Source organism: Scyliorhinus torazame, chromosome 13 (genome assembly GCF_047496885.1).
Source record: "Scyliorhinus torazame isolate Kashiwa2021f chromosome 13, sScyTor2.1, whole genome shotgun sequence".
Lineage (NCBI taxonomy): Eukaryota > Metazoa > Chordata > Chondrichthyes > Carcharhiniformes > Scyliorhinidae > Scyliorhinus > Scyliorhinus torazame.
Window position 1 is genome coordinate 186,967,137 of NC_092719.1, and position 12,514 is coordinate 186,979,650.

The 12,514-nt window shown below is 44.1% G+C and overlaps 1 protein-coding gene across 3 annotated transcripts in view; it reads left to right on the forward strand.

The window, feature by feature from the left end:
* Positions 1-217: 217 nt before the first annotated feature.
* The window catches only part of tamm41 (TAM41 mitochondrial translocator assembly and maintenance homolog), a 45,448-nt gene continuing 33,151 nt past the window's right edge, over positions 218-12,514 (forward strand). The window contains exons 1-2 of one of the 3 annotated variants that reach the window (XM_072472585.1): positions 218-475; positions 6,343-6,525. In XM_072472585.1, coding sequence (XP_072328686.1) covers positions 314-475; positions 6,343-6,525 — 345 coding nt within the window. In that variant the 5' untranslated portion in view covers positions 218-313. The remainder of the gene's footprint in view (positions 476-6,342; positions 6,526-12,514) is intronic. The other 2 variants (XM_072472586.1, XM_072472587.1) reach the window with 2 other exon arrangements.

The following is a 12,514-nucleotide window of genomic DNA, read 5'->3' on the forward strand; positions in this document are numbered from 1 at the left end:
ACTTCCCAATCCCTCTTCCAGTTCTGTTTGTCCAGAATACTGGGCATTGATACCGCTGTTTTACAACACCACAGGTAATGGCAAGGCAGCGATCTCCCCAGCCCAGCTCTCCCTGTGCAAACTGCAGCTCGCTCCTCCCGCCAGCAGGTGGAGCGGTGAGCGCGGCTGGAGACCAGCGCAGGCCGCCCCTCCCCGCCGCCATGGAGCGGCCTCATTCATAACTTTACCTCGGGGATTGTGCCGGGCCCTTATTAATCGCGCGGAAGGGGCTGCGTGTGAGCCGTGGCGCGCGCGCGGCAGTCTGCGGGCCGCCATGTCGTTGCCAATGCTGCAGAGTAACAGCGGGTTGATGCGGAGGATCCTGGCCCACTTCCCCCGGGACCTCAGCTTGGCCTTTGCTTACGGCTCTGGTCTGTTCGGACAAGCAGGGCACCCGGGCCCGATTGTGAGTGAGGGAGACAGGGGCCTATTGACGGTATTAACATGGGGTGGGGTCGGGGGGGGGGGCATCCTTGTACCAGTCTAGGGGAAGTATGTGACCAGAAAACAATATATCAATAGCCCTGATATGTGGAACAAAATTAATAGTCACTTTGGCAAATGTGGATTAATTAAGGAAAGTCAACACCATAGGTGTCGAACTAACTTGATTCAGTTTTTTGATGTGGTAACAGGTTATTTAGGTTAAAGTGTACATGGTGTACAGAGGCATTTGATAACATTTCAGATAACCTGTGACAGGTTTGTCAGTGAAGCTGGTCCTGTGATGAAAGTATATATGCAGTAGGAGTAGGTCACTCGCCCCCTCAAGTGGGCTCTGCCATTCACCAAGATCATGGCTGGACTGATTGTAACTTCAACCCCACGTTTCTGTCTGCCCCCCAAAATAAACTTTCATACCCTTGTTAATCAAGTCTATATTGGGGCCAGTTTAGTTGGCTGGTTTATGATGTGGAGCGATGCAAATAACATGAGTTCAATTCCTGTACTGGCTGAGGTCATCCATGAAGGCCCTGCCTTCTCAACCTTGCTCCCTAACTGAGTTGGGGTGACCTTTGGGTAAAATAACCGCCAGTCAGCTCCCCTCTCTAAGGGGAAAGCAGCCTCTGATCCTCAGGAACTGTGGTGACTTGTTGCATGGTAGCACAGTGGTTAGCACTGTTGCTTCACAGCACCAGGGTCCCAGGTTCAATTCCTGGCTTGGGTCACTGTCTGGCCGGAGTCTGCACGTTCCTCCCGTGTCTGCGTGGATTCCTCCGGGTGCTCTGGTTTCCTCCCACAAGTCCCGAAAGGTGTGCTGTTAGGTAATTTGGACATTCTGAATTCTCCCTCCGTGTACCCAAACAGATGTGGAATGTGGCGACTAGGGGCTTTTCGCATTGCAACTTCATTGCAGTGTTAATGTAAGCCTACTTTTTTATTATTATTGCTGTGCCTTAAAAATATTCAAAGACTCTGCTTCCACTGCCATTTGAGGAAGAGACTTTCAAAGGCTCGTGACCCTCAGAGAAAATAAATCCTCGTCTCTGTCTTAAATGGGAAACTCCTTTGTTTTAAACAGCGACACCTCGTTCTAACTTCCAACCGTAGTGGTGGACGGTTGTTTTTCAGACTGGAGGAATGCGTATAGTGGGATTCCTCATGAGTCCGTACTAGGTCCACTGTTTTCTTGATATACATTAATGCTGTAGACTTAGATATGCAGGGCACAATTTCAATATTTGCAGATGACACAAAATTTGGATGGACTTTAACACCAAGAAGTGTGAACAAATTAATTTTGGTAGAAAGAGAATGTAGAGTGCAATAGCAAAGGAGTTATTTTAAACCTGTATAAAACACCGGTTTTGCCTCAACTAGATTATTCTGTCCTGTTCTGGGCACCACACTTTACGAAGGGTGTGAAGGATGCGAAGTGGGTACAGAAACTATTTACAAGAATGGTTCCAGGATTAAGGCACTCAAGTTACATGGATAGATTGGAGAAACTGGGATTGTACTCCTTTGAGAAGTTGAGATGTGATAGCTATAATAGATGTGTTCAAAATCTTGAGTGTTTTAGACAGAGTAGCTAGAGAGAAATTGTTCCATTGGCAGAAAGTTTGAGAACCAAAATACATTGATTTAAGGTGATTGGCTAAAGAATCCTCAGTGAAAAAGGAAAACCATTTATGTAGTGAGTATTTTTATTTGGAATGCGCTGGCTAAGAGTGGTGGAAACAGATTCAGTCATGGCTTTTGAAAGAGAATTGGACAATTATCCAAAGAAAAACTATGGGGGAAAAGGCAGAGCAGTGTGACTAGGTGAATTGTTCGTGCAGAGCGTTGGCACAGTGGTCTCCTGTGTTGTAACTCATCTGTGAATCTCTAATATGGGTAGAGGAAAACTTTTCAGTGCTACTAACATGGAGGGCCCCTTATTGATGATAGAAGCAGTAGTAGGCCATTTGGTCTTTCGAGCCTGCTCCACCATTCAGTATGATCATGGTTGATCCTCTATCTCAATGGGGGGTTGGTTAGCTCAGTTGACTGGTTCATCATGTTGAGTAATGCCTACAGCGTGGGTTTAATTCCAAAACTGGCGAGGTCATTCATGAAGGCCTTCTCAGCCTTGCCTTTTGCCTGAGGTGTGGTAATTCTGAGATTAAATTGCCACCAGTCAGCTCGCTCTCTCTCTAACAAAGGGGAGAGCAACGTATAGTCCTTGGGGACTATGATGACTTTCATTCCATCTCAATGCAATATTCCCCCTTTCTACCCATACACATTGATGCCGTTAAAATCTAAAAATAATTATCTATCTCTTTGGGGAGAGAGAGACCGCCTTATCTATGGTACTAATATGGTGTGTGTAGCACCGTCAATATGACGCGAGGCAGGTTGAGGTAATGTCAATTGAAGGCTTTATTAAGCAGAACTTTATCCCCAGCAGCGTGGTTACAGAATGCAGCTGCTGAGGGAAATGTCCGGATGAATGAAGCTCTCCGTGCTCCCAGAGTCGATAAGACACGGCGTCTCGTAGCCATTCACTAGGACTGTAGTGGTTGCAGTCTGGAGCGTCCGGGGTCGCGACTGGTCGAGGGTCGTCGAAGCCAGACGTGGTTGTTGAAGTTGAGCATCGTAATCAGGCAGTATGTGGCCGTCGGGGTCCTTCAGCCAAGATGGCGGCGTCCACGGATCGAGCGCGGTCGGGGGTGGACAAAATGGTGGCGCCCATCTCTCCCTCGTGGCGTCCGGGGGCCAAATTGGCGGCGCCCATTGGTCACACGTGGATCGCTGGGGGGGGGGGGCTGGGTCTGTGGTCCCGTTTCTTCCCCGGAGATAGCGGCGACCCCGCGGGACTTGCACACCGTCGCGTAGTGGCCCATCTTCCCGCAGCTTTTGCAGGTAGCCGCGCGGGCCGGGCATCGCTGCCGAGGGTGTTTCGGCTGGCCGCAAAAATAGCAGCGGGGCCCCCCCGGTTGGTCTGGTGTTTTGGCCGTGCAGGTTTGCGGGGGTGGGGGGGGGTGTCGGAGAGTCTACCCCAGCGGGGGTCCATGGAGCCCAAGGGGCTGTAGTGCAGTCGGGGGCGTGGGTGTTACGCGAGGCCACATCAAGGGATGCCGCCAGGGCCCGAGCTTCTGTAAGTCCCAGAGATTCTTTCTCCAGAAGCCTCTGGCGGATCTGGGAAGAGGCCAAACCGGCCACATACGCATCGCGGACCAGGAGCTCTGTGTGTTCACTCGCTGTTACCGCCGGGCAGTTGCAGTTTCGACCCAGGATCTGCAGGGCGTTATAAAACTCGTCCAGCGATTCCCCCGGAAATTGCCGTCGTGTGGCGAGCTGGTAGCGAGCAAAAACCTGGTTGGCGGGCCGGATGTAGATATCCTTCAGCGCGGCGATGGCACCGGTGAAACCGTCCTCGTCCTCGATAAGGGAGTAGACGTCAGGACTCACTCTGGAATAGAGGACCTGCATCTTTTGTTCGTCAGTCGGTGTGCCTGTCGACACGTGGTGTACCGTATTACCCCTAATACATACCACCACAGTGTGAAAGGCATTTTATTAACTTATGGGGGGAGAGAGAGATTTATTAACTCTGCAATCATGAGCCCTCTGCAATCAGATCCCTCGTAATCTCTCTATCTTCAGGTGCCATGTCCTAAGAGAGTGTTATTGACCATGGACGCCTGTGAGTTAATTCATGGTTCTGCTTGACAAGGTACTGAAGTGGTTTGCCATTGGCTTCTGCGGGTTATGGCTGACCTGGAGACTTTCCTGCTCTTACTGCCTGCCATAGGCTTATTGGAAGAATTTGCAAGTTGATGGTTAATCTGTTTGGCTCTGTTTTGAACATGCCCTCTGTGATCATAAAGCCCAAGCGTAGGAGTAGAACCTGGAGCTTTTAGCTCAGTAGTAGGAATTCTAATACTGTGCCCCAAGATCTGCAGCCCAATCTTACTAATAATGCTGTGAAGAGCGGCTTATTCATGGTTTGTTGTTAAGATTACAGCCGTAGAGTATTTTTGACCTCAGTATCTCTTAACCCAAATTTCACCATCTCATTATCTTTCAAGACATATAGTTTGATTTAAATCTGAACAGTTGAATGGGAAGAAAATGATTTAATTGTTTCACATTTACAAGGAGTAGGCCAAACCCTGAAGAGTTGCCAACATTACAGCATATGCCAAATCGTTTAGCTCTCTGCCATAGAATCGCTTCTCTGTTCTGTAGTATTTTAACAGAGTTAGGTGTAGGGTGTATGCATTATAATAAGATATATTGGTTGTGGGCAATGGAACATTTCCCACTTTAGGATCCCAGGACTGAGCTACAGAGTGAAGTGCTCCTCTAACCTTTGATGAGCATCCTCCACTTAACTAATTTCCACTTCAGTAATTTGAGTGGTTCCTCTGTGTAGGATTGTCAATTTTTGCTGCAAAATTGGTTGTTTTGTGCAGTGAACCTATAAATGCTCAACTAGATTGATATTGAACAATTGTTCTTTCAGTTGAATTATGACATCTATAAATCCCTTATCTATGCCAGTGTTGTTTAATAGATTAGTCACTAGATCGAGTACTGTGGACAATCACTCGGGAAAGGAATCAATTAGAAATACTCAAACACAAGATGTTTTTTGAGAATCCAGATGTGACTGATTGCATTTACTTTTAAACCATAAATTGTGAGTAATAGAAATTTGTACGGCATGTGATCTCTATAATCACACAGCATATATGGACATTCATCTTTATACTTTTCTTGGTAAAATGGTCAAATGAAAAGCATGTGATTTTTGATCATGAGTGCTTTATTTCACTTGGTTATTGATTGGGGTAGATTTAAGTAAATATAAACATGTGCCATACACACTATCAATACATGTAAATGGAAGGTGTAAAATGTCATGAAACCATTGTCGATTATCCTAAAAACCCATCTGGTTCACTAAATGTTCTTCAGGGAAGGAAATCTGCTGTCCTTACCTGGTCTGACCTACATGTGATTGACTCTTTAATACCCTCTGAAGTGGCTTAATCAAGCCACACAGTTAAAGGGCAATTGGGGGTGGGCAATAAATGCTGACCCACCCAACAAAGCCCACATCCCTTGAATGAACAAAAAAGATATGACCAAAAGTAATTGAGATGCTCTCAGATCAATTAGCTGTTAGGTTATCAAATCCCTATGTGGTCAACTATAATTTAATAGCTTGACTATTAAGTCAAAACTATAATTATTTTTCAACAGATAATTATCAAATTAGAACATAACCAATTATGAAATGTTTTGATGTAATTAAGATCACAAGAGTAGAACTAAGGACTGGTTGTGATGTAGAAAATAATCTTTAAAATTAATGATAAGGCTAACAAGGCTGGCATTCTTGGCTTCAAGTGTCCATTTTGTGGCCATTCTCATTCATTATTTTCATGATCTTTGTCTTTTGCGACTCTTGTCTTTCCGTTGCTTTCTGTCGTCTTATTGCCTCATCTTCTTGGACGCCTCTTCTGATTTGTATTTCCATATACAACTACCCCAGATCAATAATACTGTCTTATTCTAGATCCACTTTTCTACTCAGTTCACAAATTATGAGGCTTAAATTTCTTGATGGATGAGAAACAGAATAACACGACACAACCTCAGATTGAGAAAGTATGCGGGCAAAAGTGCAATGTTGTTCAGTATTTGACCCTTCTGGTGTAATAGTCAAGTTTCTTCTGCCCCTTTAATGATGAGATAACATTACTTTGTCTGTTGTAGTGCTTTTTAATTATGAATCAAAATAATGCAAATTATATTTACTCCTAAGATTTACATTTTTTTTAACCTAAATATCTTGTTCACTTTTAGAACAATATGCTGGATTTTATCTTTGCTGTGGATGATCCTGTGACTTGGCATACAATGAACATCATGAAAAATCCCCGGCATTACTCATTTTTGAGATTTTTTGGACCAAAGCATGTTAGTAAAATACAGAATAATTATGGAGCTGGAATATATTACAATACATTAGTGCCATGCGATAACAGGGTAAGTGAGCGCAACATGAAATTTAGCTTTATATTATTAATTGCAGGAAGTACCATTGACAACGGCATATAAGTTGGCCGAAGAAACTTCAAAACATCCTTCCAAAAACAGGGATCAATTTATATGCTGAGTATAAAATGAATTGTCAGTGTTGGCATAGGTGGCCACCATTTTGAAATGTGAAAACATTTCTGCTTGTCAGCTGCTATGTGTGATTTGCTCCCACGCATATCCTTGGCAGCATGGTCTGTATAACCTGCTGGATCCCATGCGCAGACTTGCAACATGCGTCTAACCCAAAATTTGTATCTCTGAGCTGAAAGGTTGAGGCCAACTCCCAATGCAAGTACAGCCCTAAACATGTGAATGCTGGAAAGACTTATCAGGTCTGGCAGCATCTGTACGGAGATGAGTGATGCACCTGATCATCTATCTCTTGTTCTTAAGTTTGCTGCAATCCCTTCCAACTGCAGTATAATATCTAACAGATTTTGCCTTTCAGTTCTGATGAAGAGCCAAATTGAGGGTGGCATGGGGGCACAGTGGCTAGCACTGCTGCCTCACAGCTAAAGGGACCCGGATTCAATTCTGGCCTCAGGTGAAGTCTGTGTGGAGTTTGCACTTTCTCCCCGTGTTTGCGTGTGTTTTCTCTGGATGCTCCGGTTTCCTCCCACAGTCCAATGATGTGCAGGTTAGGTGGATTGGCCCTGTTAAATTGCACCTTCATGCCCTAAAGGTTAGATGGGGTTACGGGGATAGGGTGCAGGCATGGGCCTAAATACGGTACTCTTTGCAAAGGCCGGTGCAAACCCGATGGATCGAATGGCTTTATTCTACACTGTAGGGGTTCTATGACTCAAAACATTGACTGACTGATGCTGCCAGACCTGCTGAGTTTTTCCAGCATTCTTCATTTGTTTCAGTTCCAGCATCCACAGTATTTTGCTTATTTTAGCCCAAACCTAAAATGTGGGTTTATTTATTAACTGAAAATGGAGGATTGTCTTCTATATAGAGCATAGGCCTAAGCATCAATTTTGACGGTCAAAAACGGGTTGTCCAAAAAACGGATCAACTTCTGTGCCACAATCTATGGTAACTATCTAATCTTGGGTGGAAATGTAATGACAAACATTTTATCCATTTGTATTACATCATGTGTTGTATTACACACATCAATAAAGCACTAACGTAGGAAGCAATGTTTTGCAAGAAGGTGTTTGTGTGTCCATGCAGATGCTATTTTGACACTGACACTGATCACAGTAAATTGGATGATATGAGTTATATGCGTTAGAAGTAGAGACATTGTACTGTACAATAAGCAGCATAATTTAATCCACAATATCTAATTGCTGTTAAGTATACACTACATAAGGTTATAATATAATTCCACATCAAAAAGCAGGTCAGTTCCCTGTTTTTTGTTTACAGGAAGTCTGATTTAATAATTATAGGGTTCTAACTATTCTAGCTATTGTCTCCACTAGGTACTTTCAACTGCTGGATAACTTTATACATTCCAAATGTTGACCTTTGTTTTTTTAATGTTTTTTGTAAAGAAGTGATGCTGTTTCTGAATGCAGTAGTTTTGTTCCTTCTGCCTCAGTTGATAGCAATCTTGCCTCTGTATCACGAGGTTGTGGTTCAAGTCCCATTCCAGAGACTTGATGACAAACATCTCGGCTGACACTCCAGTGTAGTACTGAGGGAGTGCCGCACTGACAGATGAGGTGTAAAACTGTGGCCTGGTCTGCTCTCTGGTGGATGCACACAATTTATGGCACTATTTCAAGGAAGAGCAGGAGAGTTATCCCTGGTATCCTGGGTAATATTTATCTCTCAGTCAACATCGCTCAAAAATAGATTATCGCCTTGCTGCTTATGGGACCTTGCTGCAAATTGGCTGCTGCATTTCCAAAACTAGAAGAGTAACTACATCTCCAAACTAAACCATTTTCTAAATTGCTTTGGAAACGTCCTGAGGTCATGAATATATATAAATGCAAGTCATTTTTTAAATTAATATAAATTATCCCCATTATTCAATTTGGCAGAACATCATGCTAATGTTTGAGTATATTTGATGGCGAGGCTGCCATTATAATGTTCTAAATTTATTTTAGAATGACTGCTTTATTCACATAATTGAAAATTAGTTCAGTAATAAAAAGATAATTATGTGGAACTTTTCCAAATTGAATCACTCTATGTAAGGTGTACAACATTGGGTTGAACCTATTTTGGTCAGTGAAGAACAAACACAGATCTGACAAAAAACAGGTTAATAAATTGGAGCTAAACTGATTTTATGAGGTTGAGGGTTGAACTTGGAAATATAAACCAGGCAACAACATATTCAAACAACGAGGTGGAACAATGAGAAACAGTGTTCAACAGAGTGCGGAAAAATATATAATCAGCTGAGGGGAAAGAACAACTAAACATTGAGACTCCATAGATCAATAAAGATATGGGGGAACAATTGTGGGTAAGGAAGATTCATACATTAAGTACCATAAGACATAGGAGTGGAAGTAAGGCCATTCGGCCCATCGAGTCCACTCCACCATTCAATCATGGCTGATTTCAACTCCATTTACCCGCTCTCTCTCCATAGCCCTTAATTCCTTGAGAAATCAAGAATTTATCAACTTCTGTCTTAAAGACACTCAACGTCCCGGCCTCCACCGCCCTCTGTGGCAATGAATTCCACAGACCCACCACTCTCTGGCTGAAGAAATTTCTCCTCATCTCTGTTCTAAAGTGACTCCCTTTTATTCTAAGGCTGTGCCCCCGGGTCCTAGTCTCCCCTGCTAATGGAAACAACTTCCCTACCTCCACCCTATCTAAGCCATTCATTATCTTGTAAGTTTTTATTAGATCTCCCCTCAACCTCCTAAACTCCAATGAATATAATCCCAGGATCCTCAGACGTTTATCGTATATTAGGCCTACCATTCCTGGGATCATCCGTGTGAATCTCCGCTGGACCCGCTCCAATGCCAGTATGTCCTTCCTGAGGTGTGGGGCCCAAAATTGCTGACAGTATTCTAAATGGGGCCTAACTAATGCTTTATAAAGCTTCAGAAGTACATCCCTGCTTTTATATTCCAAGCCACTTGAGATGAATGACAACATTGCATTTGCTTTCTTAATTACGGACTCAACCTGCAAGTTTACCTTTAGAGAATCCTGGACTAGGACTCCCAAGTCCCTTTGCACCAAGAGAGGTGTGCATGATGAGAGAGAAAACAAGGAAATAAGGAGAGAAGTCAAAAAGGAACAGAAAAACAAAAAGGAATTATTAAATTATCAAGGAACATGGGTAATATATTTTACAGGTGGGCAGCAAGGTGGCGCAGTGGTTAGCGCTACTGTCTCACAGCGCCAAGGTCCCACATTCGATCACTGTCCATGTGGAGTTTGCACATTCTCCTGTGTTTGCGTGGGTTTCGCCCCCACAACCCAAAAATGTGCAGGGTAGGTGGATTGACCACGCTAAATTGCTCTTTAATTGGAAAAAATGAATTGGGTACTCTAAATTTATGTAAATTTTTACAGGTACATCAATAAAAAAGGAAGCCAGATGGGAATAGGACCATTAAGAGACAGGGTAGCACCACAGGTGCATGGTAGCACAGTGGATAGCATTGTGGCTTCATAGCACCAGGGTCCCTGGTTCGATTCCCCGCTGGGTAACTGTCTGTGTGGAGTCTGCACGTTCTCCCCAAGTCTGCGTGGGTTTCCTCCGGGTGCTCCGGCTTCCTCCCACAGTCCAAAGACGTGCGGGTTAGGTGGATCGGCCATGCTAAATTGCCCTTAGTGTCCAAAAAAAAAAGGTTAGGAGGGATTATTGGGTTATGGGTATAGGGTGGAAGTGAGGGTTTAAGTGGGTCGGTGCAGACTCGATGGGCCGAATGGCCTCCTTCTGCACTATGTTCTATGTAATGATATATGGCAGAAATATTAAATTACATTTGGTTTCTGTATTTACTAGGGAGATAGCAACGGTAGTCATGACATTGAATGATAGATGAGCAATGAGATAAGTTGCTTTAAAATTACAAAAAGGGTTGTATTGAATAACTTAATCAAAAGCAGAGGAGGATAAAGCCCCCGATCCAGTTGCATTGCATCCATGCATTTTAACATAATCCTGGGAAGAGATAACAGATGCATTAATATACAGGTTTAATAATTCATTATAAAAAGGTAGGTGTAATGCCAGAGTACAGGCAGATAGCTAATGGGCAGCTTGGTATCACAGTGGTTAGCACTGTTGCTTCACAACACCAAAGTCCCAGGTTCGATTCCCGCTTGGGTCACTGTGTGGAGTCTGCACATTCTTCCCGTGTCGTGTGGGTTTCTTCTGGGTGCTCCAGTTTCCTCGCACAAGTCCCGAAAGACGTACTGTTAGGTGAATTGGACATTCTGAATTCTCCCTCTGTACCCAAACAGTGGCCTGAGTGTGGCGACTGGGGGATTTTCACAGTAACTGCATTGCAGTGTTACTGTAAGCCTACTTGTGATACTAATAAAGATTATTATTATTATTGTAATTCCTACATTTGAAAAGGGGGAGAGAACATGCCTGGAGAATTATAGACCAGTCAACTTAACATCATTGGTAGGAATAATAATGGAATCCTAAAGAAGAGAATAGAAGAACTTCTAGAAAATTATTATAATAAATAGTAAATAGCATGGATTTAAGAAGGGAAAATCTTGCTTCACCAACCTTGTTGAATCTTTTGTGGAGGTAACAAAGTACACAATGGAAACACAGTAGTGTAATTTATCTGGATTTTCAGAAGACCTTCAGTAAGATACCCCATAATAAATGAATAAAGTCAGAGTGTGGAGTCAGTGGACAAGTGGCAGAATGGATTGTTAGCTGGCTTCAAGACGGAAAGCAGAAGTGGGAGTAAAGGGTTCAGAGCAGCGGGACATTGTGTTACACAGGAATCAGTGCAATGCCCACTGCTATTCACAATTTACATTAACAATTTGGACTTTAAAAAAAATTTGCAGATGACACCAATTTGGTGGGAGAGAGGGTGAGAACGATTGCAACAAATTACAGAAGGGCAATGCGAAACTTTCAGAACGGGTGTATAATTGGGAATGAAGTTCAATACAGGTAAATGTGAGGTAGTACATTTGGTAGGAGATCAAGTTACTTGGAAGGTGCCAGTCTAATTGCGGTAAAGGAACAAATGGATCTCGGAGTACTGTACACTAATCATTAACGATTGCACCAGTGGTTAGCAAGACAATTAAAAATGCAAACCAAGCACTAGGTTTTATTTCTAAAGGGGCAGGATCTACTGGTGGCGTTGCACACATCGCATCTGGTAGATGCCAGGAGATCCTACTTCCGTGATAATTTGATTCACCCCCATTGTGGGCGGGATCACTTTCTGGAAAATCTGCATATTAGACTGAGACAATTAGTCTCCCTTGAATATGCATTCCCGCGATCTACCCAAGGCATGGGATCTCACTCCCTTGCCTTGGAGACCTCGGGCGAGTGCCATTCACTGCTGGTCTCCACAAATGGGGACCAGATGGAATGCCACTTGTGGGGGATTCCTAGGGGTTGGAGGCCCACGGGTGCATGCCCTCTGGGCAGGGTGATACTGTGGCACTGCCAGCTGGCAAGGTGCCAGGCTGGCACTGCCAAGGTGCCAAGCTGGAAGGTATTAGCATGGCAGTGATCAGGCTGGGGGCTGCTCTATGCCGGTGTGGGGGGGTTGGGAGGGAGCCTGGGGACTTCCTTATAGTGAGTTGGGGCTTGGAGGGGGAGTTTGGGGGTCACATCGGGGGCTCGCAAGATCGGAATACCATTTTAAATGGCGTCCTGATCTCTCGCTGCACTGAGGAGTTCCGGCGCATGGACATCCTCAGTGCATAAAACAGGGCTAAGTGCAGCCTCGTCGGGGAGTTCCACGCTGAGATCCCCATCTACCTGGATGTGTGTTAGATA